This window comes from Microtus oregoni, unplaced genomic scaffold (assembly GCF_018167655.1).
Source record: "Microtus oregoni isolate MIOR12 unplaced genomic scaffold, Mior012 000008F_ref0000371, whole genome shotgun sequence".
Classification (NCBI taxonomy): domain Eukaryota; kingdom Metazoa; phylum Chordata; class Mammalia; order Rodentia; family Cricetidae; genus Microtus; species Microtus oregoni.
The window spans coordinates 21,733,587-21,753,478 of NW_024543067.1; the positions used below are offsets into that span (position 1 = coordinate 21,733,587).

Consider the following 19,892-nt stretch of genomic DNA (forward strand, 5'->3'; position numbering starts at 1 on the left):
CAAATGCCCACAAATCAGCAGAAAGCAGTCTTGAGAACCCAGAACTCCATCCCTATCCCACCTGCTATCCCCTTACTTTCCCCATCTTTTATAAGAAGAAAATATCAATGATGTTAAGATTCAGGCATTTTGCTGGCTCCTGTCACATGGCAGGATGAACCAGGCAGTACTCTAGCCAGTGGAAGGTCTTATGGCTAGCTACCCCATCATGACGCAGGTCCCATGGTCCCTTTAAGAGACAAGCTCTTCACACTTCTGATCTTTTATGTCTTCTCTTATGAAGAAGCAGGCTGGCCCTTGCCTCTTCTTTCTCTTCCTCTCTTTCTTTCCTTTTCCCTCTTCCTCCTCCTTTACCTTTCTTTCAATAAACTCCTCACTTAAGCTCTGCCTGCATGGCGCATTTGTCCCCTGCCTGCCTTGTGGCCTCTGGCTTTTACACACTGCATGGCCCCTTGGCCAGCAAAGGTTCAACTCATGTTGTTTTACAACATATGGAAAGCCTGTGAGAGAGGGTCAGGGTCAGAAGGCAGATGTGTGATATGTGAAGTGTTCCTCTACATGTGATTATAAAAGAGTTTGCTTAGTTCATAACTTATAAAGAGTAGGTTTGAGGGAATAAGCTCAAATTTAAGATATACATAGCATTATTATTTTACATCCCGACCTCATTTTCCCCTACCTCCTCTCCTCTCCTCCCTCCTCTTCTTTCTTACCTCTGTGCCCTCTTCCACCAATCTACTCCTCTTCTATTTCTATTTAGAAAGGGGGCAGGTCTCCCTTGGGTATCCACAAAATATGGCATAACAAGTTGCAGTAAGACTAAGCACCTCCCATTGTATTAAGGATGGGCAAACCAATTCAGTTTGAGGAATAGGTTCCCAAGCATTAGGAACATTCCCCCACTTTTACTGATGGAGGTCTCACAAGAAGACCAAGCTACACAACTGTCACATACAAGTTGAGGGCCTAGAATGGTCCCATGCGGGCTCCCTAGTTGTTGGTTCAGACTCTGCAAGTTTCTATGAGCCCAAGTTAGTTGTTTCTGTGGTTTTTCTTGTGATATCCTTGATCCCTCTGGCTCCTACAACCCTTCCTTTCCCTCTTCTGCAGGATTCCCCAAGCTCAGCCTAATGTTTGCCTATGGGTCTCGGCATCTGTTTCTATCAGCTACTGGTTGAAGATTCTGCAATGACAATTGGGGTAGTCACCTATCTGTTCACAGGCGATGGACAGTTAAGTTCAACTACTGTCAGGAGTCGTAGCTAAAATAATCCGTGTAGAGTATTAGGAGTTTCCCTTGTATCAGCTTGCTAACTGACCCATAAGTGTCCAGAACTTTCCAATAATTTCTTTCCGCATTCTCCCTCTTCATCCACCCTCACAAAGAGATCCCTCCGTTTCCCAAATTGAAGACCCTAAATCTCAATGGCTTCAAAACCTTTAGTGCGGTTAGAGGTTATTTCAAGGCTTGACCCCAATATAGAATGCTGGGATTAGCTTTAAACAAAGGAACATCATTGTGTAGTAACATGGGTGGGCCATAACAGGAGAAGTTTAAAATATTGCATAAGGCTTTTGACCAAGAAAAGCATTTGTTCTGTTGGCTCAGATGTCCCAACGAAAGCAGATTTGTTTTGAGAGCACCAGAAAGCAAATCAGGTCAGTTTGCAGCATGTGTTTCCAGTTACTCAAAGTGATTGCTCCAAATTGTGACTTCTTTGTCTGCTAACTATTAAAAACCAGTTATAAAAGTTTTAAAATCAATCCTTCTTCAATAAATTGTTTGTTTTCTGAAAAGGAATATTCTGTTACTAAGATTATAGAAGGCTAGTACTTAAAACTTCAGATGAAATACTGACATCTTTGGACCAGATTAACTACCAATTCCTCTTGATTTAGAGAGGGGAAAGGCATTGAAAGCAAGCTAAAAAACAGAAGGTGAATTACAGATGTTAGAAGGAAAAAATGCCCTAAGGATTATCTGTCCTTTGTGATTAGATAATGGAATTGTTGGATAAGATCTCCTCAGAGCCCTCACCTGATTCTTTGGGAAATTAAATGAAAATGAGAAGTAAGAGGCAAGGTTTATGCACCAACATTATTTGAAAAGGAAAGGGTTTTGGCTTATTTTTCCTGGAGAGATTTAGGGAAACAAAAATCAATTAAATGTGGCTGTACTATGTTGTAGAAAATTCAGGAAATGTAAGTTCATAGCAAACCCTTTCTGGTATGTGAAAGACATGACCATAGGCCGTTCCCTAAAATGACTCGGAAGGTCTGTGTTTGTGGTGCTTTGTATTTTCATATGTAAACTAAAGGTATGAGAATCTCCAACAGCAATAGTCCCCGTGAATCCTCTTTATCCTACAACCCATACACAGAGCTGTTAAGACAAATTGAATGTATCAAAGACTATGGATTCAACTTCACATCTCCATCTTCTAGTATTTTGAGTACAAAGGTCAAGTTTGAGCAAGCAAAAAGTATCTGAATCATTTGTTTTCTTTGATGCTCACTAGAAAAGTGACACGGCCTAAAATAAAAGTTTAACTCTAACTATCCATATCTCCCCTTTTATAACAGTCTATATTTACAGTTGTACTTTTCTATAATTCAATATACAAAGACATAAGTTACACTATGCATGAAAATAAAATCATACAAAAGATTATTTGGCAGCTGATTTTCTCAATGTTTTCTCATTATAAGCACATAGATTTTTCTTTAATAATTTTATCTTAGTGGATGAAGACATTTCAATAAATAGCTTTATTAAAATACCCTGCTGTAGATAACATTTAAACATAATAAAGTATCAACACACATAAAATTTGTCTATTAAAGAGAGAATGTTAGCAGAAATCTTGACTTTTTGACTACTTAAGAATTCATATGGGAAAACTGTCATTTTTACTATGTTAATTCTACCTACCTAAGAGCATGGGAGATCTTTCCCCTTTCTGGTGTCTTCTTCAATTTCTTTCTTCAAAGATTTAAAGTTCTTGTCATACATGCTTTTACCAAAACCAATCTACAAATTCAATGCAATGCTAATCAAAATACCAGCAAAATTTTTCACAGACCTCAAAAGAATGGTACTCAACTTCATATGGAAAAGCAAATAACCCAGGATAGCCAAAACAATCCTGTACAATAAAAGAATTTCTGGAGGCATCACAATCTCTGACTTCAAACTCATACTACAGAGCTACAGTACTGAAAAATGCCTGGTATTGGCATAAGAACAAACAGGAGGACTAATGGAACTGAATAGAAAATCCGGATATTAATCCACACACATTCGAACACCTGATTTTTGACAAAGAAGCAAAAAAAAAATCAAATGGAAAAAAGAAACCATATTTAACAAATGGTGCTGGCGTACCTGGATATCAACATGTAGAATAATGAAAATAGACCCATATCTATCACCATACTCACAACTCAAGTCCAAATGGATCAAAGACCTCAACATAAAGCTAGCCACACTGAACCTTATAGAAGAGAAAGTGGGAAGTACACTTAAATGCATTGGCACAGGAGACCATTTCCTAAATATAACTCCAGCAGCACAGACACTGAGAGAAACAATTAATAAAGCTGAAAAGCTTCTGTAAAGCAAAGGACATGGTCATCAAGACAAAACGACAGCCTAAAGAATGGGAAAAGATCTTCACTAACCCCATATCAGACAGAGGTCTGATCTCCAAAATAAACAAAGAACTCAAGAAATTTGTCATCAAAAGAACAAATAATCCAATAAAAAAAATGGAGTATAGACCTAAACAGAGAACTCACAATAGAGGAATCTAAAATGGCTGGAAGACACTTAAGAAAATGTTCAACATCCTCAGTCATCAGAGAAATGCACTCTGCGATTCCATCTTACACCTTTAAGAAAGAACAAGATCAAAAACACTGATGACAACTTATGCTTGAGAGGTTGTGGAGAAAGGAGAATACTGGTGGGAATGCAAGCTGGTAGAGTCCCTTTGGATGTCAGTATGGCGATTTCTCAGAAAATTAAGAAACAACATTCCTCAAGACCCAGTAATACCACTTTTGGTTATATATCAACAGGACGCTCAAATCTGCCACAAAGACATGTGCTCAGCTGTGTTCATAGAAGCATTGTTTGTCATAGCCAGAACCTGGAAACAACCTAAATGTCCCTTGACTAAAGAAAGGATAAGGAAGATGTGGTACATTTACACAGTGGAGAACTACACAGCAGAAAAAAAATAAGGACATTTTGAATTTTTCAGGAAAATGGATGGAGCTAGAAAACATTATTTTGAGTTAGGTAACCCAGACACAGAAACACAATTATCACATGTACTCACTCAAGAGTCGTTTTTAAACATAAAGCAAAGAAAACCAGCCTAAAAAACCACAATCCCAGAGCACTGAGACAACAATGAGGATACTAAGAGAGACTTGTATAGATCTAATCTACATGGAAAGTAGAAAACGACAAGAGCTCCTGAGAAAATTGGGAGCTTTGGGGTCTTTGAGGGAGGGCTGAAGTGGTAGGCGAGAGGCAAGGAGGGGGGCAGAGAGAATTGTAGAGTTCAATAAAAATCAATAAAAACAAAAAAAAATTAAGGAATTATTTTGCAACAAACTAAAAGTGTATCATGATCAGTTAGAAAGTGTTCTTGGAATTTGAAAATGTTAAGAAGTCTTATTAAAGACTATTACTTGTTTCTCTCTAAATTTTATTATTATTTTTAGTCTGCTTTATTATGTAATTTATGGTAGTTCTAATATACAGTGTCGTAGGTCCAGATTTTTGACAGAGTATGCATTAACTATCTAATAGTATCCTATCTGCTAATCTGAAATATTCATTTTAAGTATTTGGGATATAAGGCATCATTTTGATATTTTCTAACTTGAATCTGTTTGTGTTAATACATTCTCCAAGTTTTTAATTGTCATTTCCTGCTACAGTTGTCTTCTTGTTTATAAAAATTCTGTATATTTAAAGCCTATTAATATTTGGGGGAGGGGGAGGGAAATGGGGGGCGGTGGCGGGGAAGAGACAGAATCTTAATAAATAAAAACAAAAAAGAAATTAAAGCACATTATTAGTATTCAATAGTCTTTTGAAAATAAAGATCAAAGAAAAATTACTAAAAACCAAAAAAAAGCCTATTAATATTTTCAAAGATGATAATAACTTAATTATAATTTTGAACATTAAAAATGTAATGTGGTCGAATTATTATTTCACAGAGAAATAATCAGTTAATGATGAATTTAACATTGGCAGTTTTAGGAAAACTCATACATATTTTGTTGAAGGTTGTAGAGGGACCCTGCACTTTTTTTCCCTTGGCCTCACAAATCTAAACAATCACACGGAAACTATATTAATTATATCACTGTTTAGCCAATAGTTCAAACATATTCCAAGCTAGCTCTTATATCTTAAATTAACATATTTCTATTAATCTATCCATTGCCACAAGGATGTTGCTTATATGTAATATTCTGGCATCTTTTTCTTTTGTCACCTACATACACTTCTTTGATTCTGTCTATTCCCTGCCTATATCTCTGTTTGGATTTTCTGCCTGGCTTTACTCCACTAAGCCATTGGCCAAGAAAGCTATATTCATCAACCAATAAAAGCAACATCCCACATCTCCCATTTTCTGTCTAATTAGAAAAGAAGGTTTTAACTTTAAAATAGTAAAATTACATATACAAAATAGTTGTCAAGCAAGAGTTATAATTCCAATATTTAGTTCATTTATATTTGGCAAATTTTGAGGAAAATTTCTATCATCTTTTCTAGCTTCATGAGTCTACAGTTTTATATCTAATTTATCTTTTATCACAACTAAAGAAAAGTATGATTATAACTATCTAGTCATCAACCCTATCAAAGATCTCATAAGTAAATAATATTACCTAAATAAATAGGAAGTGCACTGTAAGCAACTCCCAAAATTCTGGAAATGACAGAGACACCTTGTTGTCTGGACAGTCACCCAAAGTTCTTTTGTAATGTTGGGGAACCTGTCATCAGTCTATAGGTCCATTGTATCTGGCAGAGTTCTTGGTGAATCAGGAAATTTGAAGATCTGTTTTACCTTGTACTGGCAAAGTTTGTTAGTTGCTTTCTTCTGTGTCCTGCAGAATGTCTAGCAGTTTTGTCCATGAAACAGGAACCCTGAAATACCATCCCATCTTTTGGAAAATTCAGCAGTCACTTTTTGTGGGTCCTTCATGTCTAGATAATACAGCATACCATTAAGAAGTCCAGGCAAGAGAAACTTCTTGCCCAAATGGTTGGTCATGTCAAATGGAAGGCAAATTCCCTACTAAGTTTCTTTGATGACCATCCACCTCTTTGAAGTAATTGGTGCTACCAGAAGCAGAAATATATCGCTGTTGAGAAAAGTCTAAATTCTTAAAACATATTCTCATAATCTAGGTGTTTCTGATGAATTGTCAAGATATTAAGGGTCTATTATTCAGAGATCAAAGAAATATTTTCCCTTTCATACAAAGTGAACAGTAATGAAAAGAGATTTTGTCATTTTCCCACCAACAATTCAATTCAGTTTTCATTCAGGGTGACAGGATTTAATAAGGAATGGGGCATCTTATAGCTTTTCTCAATGTGGAATCTTTTGTTCAAGGTCTCAGGACTTGAGAGCATCAGTCCTTGGAGAAGAACATATACTCTCTCTAGGCTATTTTAGAATTGTATCACTCAATAAAAATATTTCATGCAGCTATATTATGTAGAAATTTTCATTACATACACACAAAGCAAATATTTTTGTGCTTTGTGGGTAATTCTAAGATTTTAATAAAAACTGCAGTGTTTCCTAGGCAATTTTTTTTTTACTTTTTATGTGGTATAATGGAATAAAACAGTGTTTTGTTGAACTATCTCTACTTAGGATTTACATGTAGGAAACTATTTTATTTAAATTATGGAACCCTTTAAAATCATCACTGTGGAAGATAACATTTATATTCCTTTATAGTATTGTATCTCACACAGAAAAACCTATGAAAAGTCAAAAACAATTTGGTTACCACAAAAAACATATTTAGATATAACATACAACCAAATAACTAGAAAGATTATTAGTATCAGTTGTAGGGAGTAAAATAGACAGATGATAGTTTTAACTTATGTATGTATGCTTAAAACCAAAGTGAAAAATTTTAAATAAATAAAAGAAAAATGGAAAAAGGATGGGTGTGTCAGCTCTTATATGCCAGTATCTTTAATAACTAACAAGAGTGTCCTTGAGATTCCTGGGAATACTTGGCCAGTAGTGATCCCATTTTCCAAAGCCAGGTAGAACTCCATTACAATGCAAGATTCTTTTAATTGTCTTCTTCTATAAAAAGAAAAGAATATTGTCAAGAATAACTAATCTTATCCTCTAACATTGAAGTTGTAAAATTAATAGCATAAATTACATACAAAAAACATGAAAATTTTAGGTCTTTTAAGGGAATTTTACATGACTAAAATATATAAAGCGATTAATTGCATGAAATTTTGTGAAACAAAATTATTTTAATATTCATGTCTAAAACCAATTTTTCATGAAACTGCTTTAATATTAAAAAACTACAGAAAAAATAAAGAATGACTTTGAATTTACAAAGTGTGATTTTTGTCTTCTTGTCATTGGTAGGAAGCAGATAAGAAATAATTATTTGCCTTATTTTTATAATTTTTGTAATTTCTAGAAATGACATTTATTACATATGTATATATGTGTATAGAAGTGTGTGCTCATATGCACTCATGTGTGTGTGTATGTGTCTGTGTGTTTTGAAGACAGTCTTTGGTAGCCAGTTCTCTCCTTCTATCATATTGATTTAGGACACTGAAGACAGATCATTAGACTTGGTGACAAACACCATTACCTGTGGATCATCATTTAAGCCCTGTAAGTTCTCAAGGCCATTAACTTTTACAGTTCCTAGAATCAATTGGCATTAACTTTTGTTCCTTTTATCTTTGAAGTTAATATAATTACATCATTTTCCTTTTCTTTTCCTCCCCACAAACCCTTCTATTTACACCATTTTGCTTTCTTTCAAATTCATGGCCTCATTTTCTATTAATTGTTATTAAAAGCATATGTGTGTGTGTGTGTGTGTGTGTGTGCATGTGTGTGTGATATTAAATGTAAGATTTTCAGTCTCTATATTGTTACTTTTATGTGTGTTTTCAGGGATGGCCATTTTCCGTTGGATAACCAATTACTATGTTCTTCTCTATGAAAAATTATTTCTCCCACTCTCAGTATTCCTAAATGCCTGTAGTTACTTGTGAAGGAGTGAGACCTTGTAGTCTTCACCATGTCTGCTTTAGCATGTCTATTGTTGTTGTTCTTGTTCAGTTTTTGTTTTGGCATCCACGCTGGTGAGACCTGATGGGTATAGGTTCTGATATTACTAAGAGGCATAATCTCACAGCACACTCCTTGATTCTGTAGCTCACACAATCCTTCTATCTCCTCTTCATCAGTGTTCCCTGAGCCTTAGGTTCAGACCTAATGTAATGATTAAATACTCTATGCCTTCCTCATGGACTCTCTACTTGACGACTACTGAGAAGCAGTTCATAGTCTCTGAACTGTGCTTAGTCAGTGCACTGAGTTGAGACATATGAATGTGACTTCAGGCAGCATCTTCTGAGGCTGGGAAAATGCCCACACTGCCTGGCTTTGATGAAAGGTCTACAGTAAGAGCAAGAGGCAGCCATCTCTCTGGGCAATTGGCTGAGATTTGCAATTTTGTGGCGAAGTATGGCAGGGACTAGGCATTATTTGTCCAATTGAAGAAACAGTTTAATCTGGAAAATACTATTCATATTAAAAAGCATAATTCATTTTAGGTCTGATTTTATTTTTATGTTGGTTTTTAAGAATCAAACAATTCAAAACAATGGGAAAAGAGTTTAAATGTAAGCAAAAAGAATAAGTTCATAAATGTTCCATTTAACTCTTACAACAGAGAAATATGGGAAAATTTTGACATTCAAGTGAGAATACTAAGGTATTTTTTATTAAAAAATTCTGACTCCTATAAAAGTAATAATTGCATTACAGTTAGACTTAAATAATTATAATAACTAGATTTTAATTCTTGAAAAAGAAATAGTTATCAACTATTAAAACAAATGTCTATTCAACAATTATGAAATCAATAATACTCAAGTTAGCATTAATTTAATTTAAGATATAATATAATTATGTTGATAATATATTTGACCTCAAAAAAACTAAATGGTTCATTCTGTTATAGCACAATTTTGTTCAATTTTTTTCTCATTAGTTCAGCAAGCTAAAACTTTTGTGTTCGGTATGGTAATTTAATCCTCATATCACAACACTTTATTTGAAATATTAATATTCTTTGTCTTCCTCTTACCAGGAAGCTATTAGCCATTTAAGTGATTCAAACTACTACATATTAAATTATCGACTCTGTTCCCACAGAACCTGATATAATTTCATGCTTTAATTAAAACTGATTAGCAGAGTTTCTGTAGTATCTCAAAATTACCAATCCAAATATGTCAGGGGACTTTCATACTATTTTTCAAACCCAAAGTATTAAACATCACATATATGGATGATGATAGGGAGATCTATGGTACTGTGACAACCAGAGATATCCCAGTGGAACTGAAACATACAGAAGACTTAGAACAAGTATCCAGCAATCTGAAACATCAATTAAGGCTCAGAATTTCTGTGAACAGGTGAGTCCTTCAAAGACATGGAAGTGAAGCTCAGATTTTTAATGAATACACTCTTTTTTTTCTGAGACTGTAAAATATGAAGTCATGTCTAAATGAAGAGCTCAAAGCTGATCATTTCATGGTAAAACAAGATGCTATACAGGAGGAAGTATGTTGTCCAATAGAATCATAGAATGTCAAATAAATATATCAGTGGAAATTTATTTAAAAAATTGGCATTGATTCAGATGCAGATACCAATAGAAATATCAGACTTTTTTAGAAGTATTACCAAACTGAATTATATTTCTGTATTTTTATTCACAATGCTTTCTTTGACAAATGATTAGTGGTGATTTATAATAAAAGATCCAATGTAAAGAAAGAAGATGGCAGAACAGGAATACTACTTTGGGAGAAGTCCTATCACTTCAGTACCACATATCAATCTGACTCCAAAGGCAATTAAGTTCCAAGGTCTGTGTTTAATACTATTCATCACTGTGACAGAGTATGTGACAGAAAACAACTTTGAGGAAAAAAAGAACTTTGGTCCCCAATTTAAGAAAAGGCTCAGTTGATCATGGCAGGAAAGTAATGCAGTCAAGCTTTAGGCATATTGTCAATTATATTCACTGAAATGGAGATATGAATGGTGAGGCTCCTTTTAGTATCATTTTTCCTTTATTGTATTTAACCCAGAACTGCATTCCATGGGATGGTGCCACCAACATTCAGGATGAATCCTCCCTGTATAGTTAATCCTCTTTGGAAATACCTCTAAAGATACCATCAGAATTATATGTCCTAAATATACTCAAACTGGCCATCAAAGATAGCCATCTCACCTACTTTACAACTGCCATTGCTCTCATCACCTAGTGAAAGTTAATCCTGTACAAAGTAGAGGCAGGCACTACTGATGGTCAGATGCAGTATAAACCTACTAGCACTAAAAAAAAATCTATAGCTAGGGAGGTCGTAGGCCCTAGGAAAGAACAGAGAATTCTCAACATAGTTCACTTCTTAACTCCCTTTATATTGCGGCATTATCATCATCACCACCCACCTATGAAACATTGTCATCATCACAAGCTGAAGCTCTCTACACACTAATCAATAACTCCCAAACCGCTCTCCCTTCAGTCCCAGGTTCTCTCCATTGAACCTTCTCAGTGAAACTGAGGACTCATAGGAGAATCATCCTCTTATACCCTTTTATCTATAGCTATATCTCTCAGATCAATGTCTTCTGAGGACATCTGTGCTGAAGCATGCGTCTCATGTTCATTTTCTCTTCTAGCATTATGCCCAAGCTAGAAAATATGACTATATTTGGCAAAAAATATAAGAACTTGAAAACTAAAAAAGAATAATTGATATTAATGTGTTCGGGGGACTGTAAGTTAAAGTGGGGTGTTTGTGGTGGATGGGGACAGAGGAGCTGAAAGGAAACAGCCCTAACATTAGAAACGACTACAACACAATTTTGGTTTTGGTTCACATTTGATATAGAACCAAATAGATTTACTGCTTAGGCTGAAAATGGACAAACTGCATAGGAGCTTCCTGATGGAGCCCCTTCTTTGTAGAAAACAGGTTTTGCTACTAAAAACCCAGTCATACAAATCATGCCATTTCTATAAATCAATGCAGTGAAGAGAAAGGTAAACACAAAAGATGAAATCTGTCCAAATCTTCCCACTCTGTTAGAAGTGAATCGCGGTGTTAATAGCCTGTTGGTTTCTGATGACAGAACATGGACCACCAAAGGGATTAACTCACTCTAGAATCTGCACTCACATTTCCCATTTGCCCATCAACAGCAAATCAGTCCAGTGATGAGGGCTAATTTCATCGTCAGGAAAACTAAATAGCAACTGCATTTTAATTCTATAAATAGCACTAGGTTCACAAAATCAAAGATGGAAAAAAATGTGATCACCAAATGATGGATGACTTTTTGTTTCTTTACAAAATGTTTGTTTGTTTGTTTGTTTTTTTGTTTTTTTTTTTGTTTTTTTTTTTTTTGTCCCCGGATCATCGGGATACCAGACGGCCCTGTTTAGGTACTGAGGAGTTCCATCTGGACAGGTGAGTGTGTGCTTTCCAGGGGCAAGGACTGTCCCGGAAGAGAGAACAGGCCCCCCTCCACCAGCTCCTTCTGCAGGGCTGTCTTTCTTACACACGAACCTCCCTCCCCCCCTCCCCACAAGCCTGCGTTTTCTGCTAGATCCTCTACTCAGGAACAGTTTTCTGCTCCTACACTAAGGTGACCCACCCAGAGTGGTGAGTAGGCCTCAAAGACCCCCCCCCCAAGGGAGCATGCGCACCTTCAGCTTTTGGGTGTCCTGTGTTCTACTCATCCCAGCCCTGCCCCCCAAGTTCTCCCTTTTTCCGCAGGTTATTGGACTACCAGGCGTCTATGTTTCAGAGCTGAGAAGTTCCATCTGGACTGGATGGTTCCTGCTTCTACACTGAAGAGGTACAACCAGAGAGTCAGTCATAGAAAAGACTGGACCAAGATACCAGGCCTCTCCTGGCTCCATTTGAAGGAAGAGATGGGAAGGCGCCAAGGCAAGAATTCCTCCAACAACCTGAAAGGCAACATGACATCACCAGAATCCAGAGATCCTGAAATAAGAATTGTACACCCTACTCTAAAAGAATTAGAAGAAATCGACTCAAAAGTGAATTAAATGAAAATAATAGAAGACCTTAAACAGGAGGTGAAAAACTGCCATAAACAATTAGAGGTCACAAACAAAAAGGTAGAGGAAATGAATAAAGCGCTCAAAGATACTCAAAAAAACCAAGAGAAAGAAAAAGCAATCAAACAGGTAAGGGAAGTGGTTCAAGACATGAAGAATAAAATGGAAGTAATGAAGAAAACACAAAGTGAGGGAAGGATGGAGATGGAAAATCTGGGTAAACGAACAGGAAATGCAGAGACAAGTACTACCAACAGATTACAAGAGATAGAAGAAAGACTTTCAGACACTGAAGATACCATAGAGAAAATAAACACACTGATCAAAGAAAACACCAAAACCAACAAATTCTCATCGCAAAACATTCAAGAAATCTGGGACACGATAAAAAGACCAAACCTAAGAATAATTGGGATAGAAAAAGGAGAAGCAGTAGAGCTCAACGGTCCAGAAAATATATTTAATAAAATTATAGAAGAAAACTTTCCCAACCTAAAAAAGGATATTCCTTCGAAGGTTCAAGAAGCATACAGAACACCGAATAGACTGGACCAAAGAGAAAAAAAATGTCCTCGCCATATAATAATCAAAACACAAAACATACAGAATAAAGAAAGAATATTAAGAGCTGCAAAGGAAAAAGGCCAAGTGACTTATAAAGGTAAACCTATCAGACTTACACCTGATTTCTCAATGGAAACAATGAAAGCCAGAAGGTCCTGGATAGATGTACTGCAGAAACTAAGAGACCATGGATGCAATACCCAGCCAAGCTTTCATTCACTATAAATGGAAAAAACAAAATTTTCCAGGATAAAAACAAATTTAAACAATACGTAGCCACAAATCCAGCCTTACAGAAAATAATAGAAGGAAAATCACAAACCAAGGAGTCCAACAATAACCACAATAACTCAGTCATCTAGAGACCTTTCACCAGCGCAACTCAAAGAAGGGAACCACACAAACCCTACTACTAAAAAAGTGACCGGAATTAACAACCACTGGTCTTTAATATCACTTAATGTCAATGGGCTCAACTCACCTATAAAAAGGCACAGGTTAAGGGATTGGATACGAAAACAGGATCCAACGTTCTGCTGTCTACAAGAAACACACCTCAACCACAAAGACAGGCACCTACTCAGAGTAAAGGGCTGGGAAAAGGCTTATCAAGCAAATGGACCTAAGAAACAAGCAGGTGTGGCCATACTAATTTCTAACAAAGTTGACTTCAAACTCAAAGCAATCAGAAGAAACGGAGAGGGACATTTTATACTCATAACAGGAACAATTCATCAGGATGAAGTCTCAATCCTGAATATCTACGCCCCTAATATAAAAGCGCCCACGTATGTAAAAGAAACATTACTAAAACTCAAGGCAGCCATCAAACCGCACACACTAATAGTAGGAGACTTCAACACTCCTCTCTCACCAATGGACAGGTCAATCAAACAGAAACCTAACAGAGAAAATAGAGAATTAATGGAGGTAATGAATCAAATGGACCTCACAGACATCTATATAATATTTCACCCAAATAGGAAAGAATATACCTTCTTCTCTGCAACTCATGGAACCTTCTCGAAAATTGACCACATACTGGGTAACAAAGCAAACTTCCACAGTTACAAAAAATATTCGTAGCCTCCTGTGTCTTATCAGATCACCATGGATTAAAGTTAGAATTCAACAACAATGCTACCCCCAGAAAGCCCACATCATCATGGAAACTGAACAGTCAACTACTGAACCACACCTGATTTAAGGATGAAATAAAGAAAGAAATTAAAGTCTTCCTGGAATTCAATGAAAATAAAGAAACAACCTACTCAAACTTATGGGACACTATGAAAGCAGTCCTGAGAGGAAAGTTCATAGCACTAAGTGCCCACTTAATGAAAACAGAAAAAGCACACATTGGAGACTTAACAGCCCAACTGAAAGCTCCAGAAAAAAAAAGAAGCAGACTCACCTAGGAGGAGTAGAAGACTGGAAATAATCAAATTGAGGGCTGAAATCAACAAAATAGAAACACAGAAAACAATCCAAAGAGTCAATGAAACATAAAGCTGGTTCCTGGAGAAAATCAACAAGATTGATAAACCCCTATCCAAACTAATCAAACGGCAGAGAGAGAATATGCAAATTAATAAGATCAGAAATGAAAAGGGGGACATAACCACAGACACAGAGGAAATTCAGAGCATCGTTAGATCTTACTACAAAAGCCTGTATGCCACAAAACTGGAAAATGTAAAAGAAATGGACACTTTTTAAGATAAATACCATATACCAAAGTTAAACCAGGACCAGGGGAATGACCTACATAGACCTGTTAGTCACAAAGAATTAGAAGCTGTTATCAAAAACCTCCCTACCAAAAAAAGCCCAGGACCAGACTGTTTCCTTGCGGAATTCTACCAGAACTTCCAAGAAGAACTAATACCTATACTCCTTAATGTATTTCACAATATAGAACAGAAGAGTCATTACCAAATTCCTTTTATGAAGCTACAGTCACTCTGATACCAAAACTGCACAAAGACTCAACCAAGAAAAAGAATTACAGGCCAATCTCACTCATGAATATCAATGCAAAAATCCTCAACAAAATACTGGCAAACCATATCCAAGAACACATTAGGAAAATTATCCATTATGATCAAGTAGGCTTCATCCCAGAGATGTAGGGCTGGTTCAACATACGAAAATCTATCAATGTAATCCAGCATATAAATAAACTGAAAGAAAAAACCATATGATCATTTCATTAGATGCTGAAAAAGCATTTGACAAAATCCAACATCCCTATATGATAAAAGTTTTAGAGAAATTAAGGATACAAGGGTCATACCTAAATATAACAAAAGCAATATATAGCAAGCCGACAGCTAACATCAAATTAAATGGAGAGAAACTCAAAGCCATCCCACTAAACTCAGGAACACGACAAGGCTGTCCACTCTCGCCATACCTCTTCAATATAGTGCTTGAAGTTTTAGCAATAGCAATAAGACAACATAATGGGATCAAGGGGATTCGAATTGGAAAGGAAGAAGTTAAACTTTCGTTATTTGCAGATGATATGATAGTGTACATAAGTGACCCCCAAAACTCCACCAAAGAACATTTACAGCTCATAAACAGCTTTAGTAATGTGGCAGGATACAAGATCAACTCCAAAAAATTCAGTCGCCCTCTTCTACACAAAGGATATGGAAGCAGAGAGGGAAATCAGAGAAGCTTCACCTTTCACGATAACCACAAACAGCATAAAATATCTTGAGGTAACTCTAACCAAGGAAGTAAAAGATCTATTTGACAAGAACTTTAAGGCATTGAAGAAAGAAATTGAAGAGGATACCAGAAAATGGAAGGACCTCCCCTGCTCTTGGATTGGGAGGATCAACATAGTAAAAATGTCAATTCTACCTAAGGCAATTTATAGATTCAATGCAATCCCCATCAAGATCCCATCAAAATTCTTCACAGATCTGGAGAGGACAATAATCAACTTTATATGGAAAAACAAAAAACCCAGGATAGCCAAAACAATCCTATACAATAAAGGATCTTCTGGAGGCATTACCATTCCTGACTTCAAACTCTATTACAGAGCTACAGTAATGAAAACAGTGTGGTACTGGCATAAAAACAGAGAAGTCGACCAATGGAATCGTATAGAAGACCCGTATTTTATCCCACAAACCTATTAACACCTCTTTTTCGATAAAGGTGCTAAAAGTATACAATGGAAGAAAGAAAGCATCTTCAACAAATGGTGCTGGCAAAACTGGATGTCAACCTGCAGAAGTATGAAAATAGACCCATATCTATCACCGTGCACAAAACTCAAGTCCAAATGGATTAAAGACCTCAATATCAGTCCGAACACACTGACCCTGATAGAAGAGAAAGTGGGAAGTACCCTACAACACATAGGCACAGGAGATTGCTTCCTAGGTAAAACCCCAGCAGCACAGACATTAAGGGCAACATTGAATAAATGGGACCTACTAAAACTGAGAAGCTTCTGTAAAGCAAAGGACACTGTCACTAAGACAAAAAGGCAACCTTCTGACTGGGAGAAGATCTTCACCAACCCCGCAACAGACAAAGGTCTGATCTCCAAAATATATAAAGAACTCAAGAAACTAGAGTTTAAAATGCTAATTAACCCAATTAAAAAATGGGGCACTGAACTGAACAGAGTATTCTCAAAAGAAGAAGTTCAAATGGCCAAAAGACACTTAAGGTCATTCTCAACCTCCTTAGCAATCAGGGAAATGCAAATCAAAACAACTTTGAGATATCATTTTCACCTGTCAGAATGGCTAAAATCAAAAACACCAAAGATAGCCTTTGCTGGAGAGGCTGTGGAGGAAGGGGTTCCCTCATCCATTGCTGGTGGGAATGCAAACTTGTGCAACCACTGTGGAAATCAGTGTTTCAGTTTCTCAGGAAATTCGGGATCAACCTACCCCTGTACCCAGCCATACCACTCTTGGGAATATACCCAAGAGATGCCCGATTATATGACAAAAGCATTTGTTCAACTATGTTCATAGCAGTATTATTTGTAATAGCCAGATCCTGGAAACAACCTAGATGTCCTTCAATTGAAGAATGGATGAAGAAAGTGTGGAATATATACACATTAGAGTACTACGCTGCGGTAAAAAACAATGACTTCTCGAATTTTGCATGCAAATGGATGGAAATAGAAAACACTATCCTGAGTGAGGTATCCCAGACCCAAAAAGATGAGCATGGGATGTACTCACTCATAATTGGTTTCTAGCCATAAATAAGGGTCACGGAGTCTACAATAGGTGTACCTAAAGAAGCTAAATAAAAAGGTGAACCCAAGGAAAAACATTTAGTTATCCTCTTGCCTATGGGAAGTAGACAAAATTGCCGGGGAGGAAAGTGGGATCTTGGGGGTGAGGTAGGTGGGGGGTAAGGGGAGATGGGGAGAGAAAAGTGAGAAGGGGAAGATGGGGGGAACTTGGGGAAACAGGATGATTGGGATAAAGGAAGGCTGGATAGGGGAGCACGGAAGCACAATTCTTAGTTAAGGGAGCCACCATAGGGCTGGTAAGAGACTTGAACCTAGAGTGGCTCCCAGGAGCCCAAGGCGATGTCCCCAGTTAGTTCCTTGGGCAGATGAGGATAGGGAACCTGAAACGATCCTATCCTAGAGCAATACTGACGAATATCTTGCATATCACCATCGAACCTTAATCTGGTGATGGATGGAGATAGAGACAGAGACCCACACTGGAGCACTGGACTGAGCTCCCAAGGTCCCAATGAGGAGCAGAAGGAGGGAGAAGATGAGCAAGGAAGTCAGGACCAAGAGGGGTGCACCCACCCACTGAGACAGTGGAGCTGATCTATTGGGAGCTCACCAAGGCCAGCAGGACTGTGACTGAAAAAGCAGGGGATAAAACCGGACTCTCTGAACATGGCGAACAATGAGGGATGATGAGAAGCCAAGGAAAATGGCACGGGGTTTTGATCCTACGTAATGTGCTGGCTTTGTGGGAGCCTAGCCAGTTTGGATGTTCACCTTCCTAGACATGGACGGAGGGGGGAGGACCTTGGACTTTCCACAGGGCAGGGAGCCTTTACTGCTTGTTGGACTGGTGAGGGAGGGGGAGAGGAGTGGTGGGAGGGGGAGAAGGGTGGGAGGGGGGAGGGAAATGGGAGGCTGGGAGGAGGGGGATACTTTATTTTTTCCTTTTCTCAATTAAAAAAAATGTTTGTTTTCTGTCATTGAAGTATAAGGAGCAAAAGCATAAATGGGTACTAAATACTCAATGAAAAACTTGTTACAGATACAAGAACATTTTTTTATAGTTGTAGGAACACATCTCCTAAATAGTCCATAAATATACATTTTTACGAATATTTATGGATCTTTCATACACATTCCACACATGCATATAGATAAACATGATTATTAAAACATACTTGAAATTTAAATATAGCCCAATGTACTCCAGCAAGTTCCACAGCATGCACAACCCTATGAACAATCAAAGCAACCTTGATACTTTTATTGTGAAGCTGGGGGTCTCCGTACATAATGAGGATAAGATCAGAAAGCATTTATGCTGGAAAATACATAAACAATTGCTGCTGTATTGTGAACCTATGTGCCTATTCTGGAATTTCGAGCTTCAGATTCTAAAGTCCTTGATCACTCTTTCTCTTTGGTGTACCTCTTGATCGGTAAACTGCACTTGTAAGCTGGCTTGACATTCTCCACATTGCATTCACTATATAATCGCATGCCAGCCTTTGATTCCTAAATATAAAATAAAGAGAAAACACCCACTCCTAAGATACTGTCTCTCCAAAACATTGTTTAAATCTCTAATTGGGGCTTAGTTTCCTGGAATTTCACCTCAAAACTCATGAGAATTCAATGAAAGTAATCCTAGCACTAATTGGAACTGCTGTGTCCTGTTGTCTTGATTCTTATCCTGAATGTTTTATTCCCCCCTACTGTAGATATCCAGATATTTCTCCTCTGTATTTACTAAATGATTCATCAATGAACAATTTGGACTGGTTCTGAGTCTTAAGGGAATCTTTTTATTCATAGATGCTGAAAAATAAAAATATAAGTTAAACATGTCGAAAATTTAGTGTGACAAAAGAAACATTTTCATTCTAGACAGAAAGAATAGGTAATGGCAAGGGAAGATGAGACTAAAACACAACAGTTAAACCACTGAATGCTATATATATATATATTGGAGCTATAGCTCCATTACCACCATCTGGGAGGAACAGTGGCATCTTCTGGGTTCTAATGGATTTGGACTGTGTCACTTCCCTGCACTAACAGAAGAACACATAGTCTTTCTTGAGCTAACACTGGTTTCTGTGACTTCAGCTTTCCCTAGCCTACCAACATTTCAAGATCATGAAACTTCCAACGTCCTAGGTTTTCCCTTGCAACTTAGATTTTACCATTACAACTTTATCGATATTTTTCAGACATTCCTTGAAGGGAAGTTCGCCCTATACTAAGTTGCTTGGCTTTAGAGTCTTTTAGGAACTTCACTGTGAGCCCAAATGGACCCATAAGTCTTTGATTTTGCATCTCTAAAAGTCAGCACCGTGTAATACTACCAAATTCTACAGTCAGCTTAAAAACTATCTAAACCTCTAGAACAACTGTAACAGGCTCTGTGTGTCTTGGTGTACAAACCTGGAAAAATCCTTCTCTAGGTTGTTGGTTTTGAAAGGAACCTCTTTAGAAGCCTTCTGGATTCAGGCTCTCTCCCTTTAGTTAAATTGTGTTTTTTTCCAATTAAAGATGACCTTCAAAACTTTTTTCTATAGTCCCAGTGAATTGTGCGAGGCTTCTTTATCATTGCACAAATCTCTTCAGGAATTAGTATTGTTTGTTTTCCATGTTGGCTTTG

General features: G+C 37.1%; 1 protein-coding gene across 1 annotated transcript in view; it reads right to left on the minus strand.

Annotated features, from left to right (window-relative positions):
• Positions 1–7,253: 7,253 nt before the first annotated feature.
• The window catches only part of Cnbd1 (cyclic nucleotide binding domain containing 1), a 261,717-nt gene continuing 249,078 nt past the window's right edge, over positions 7,254–19,892 (minus strand). Inside the window, exon 13 of the mRNA XM_041656754.1 lies at positions 7,254–7,370. Within this exon, the coding sequence (XP_041512688.1) occupies positions 7,254–7,370 (117 nt within the window). The remainder of the gene's footprint in view (positions 7,371–19,892) is intronic.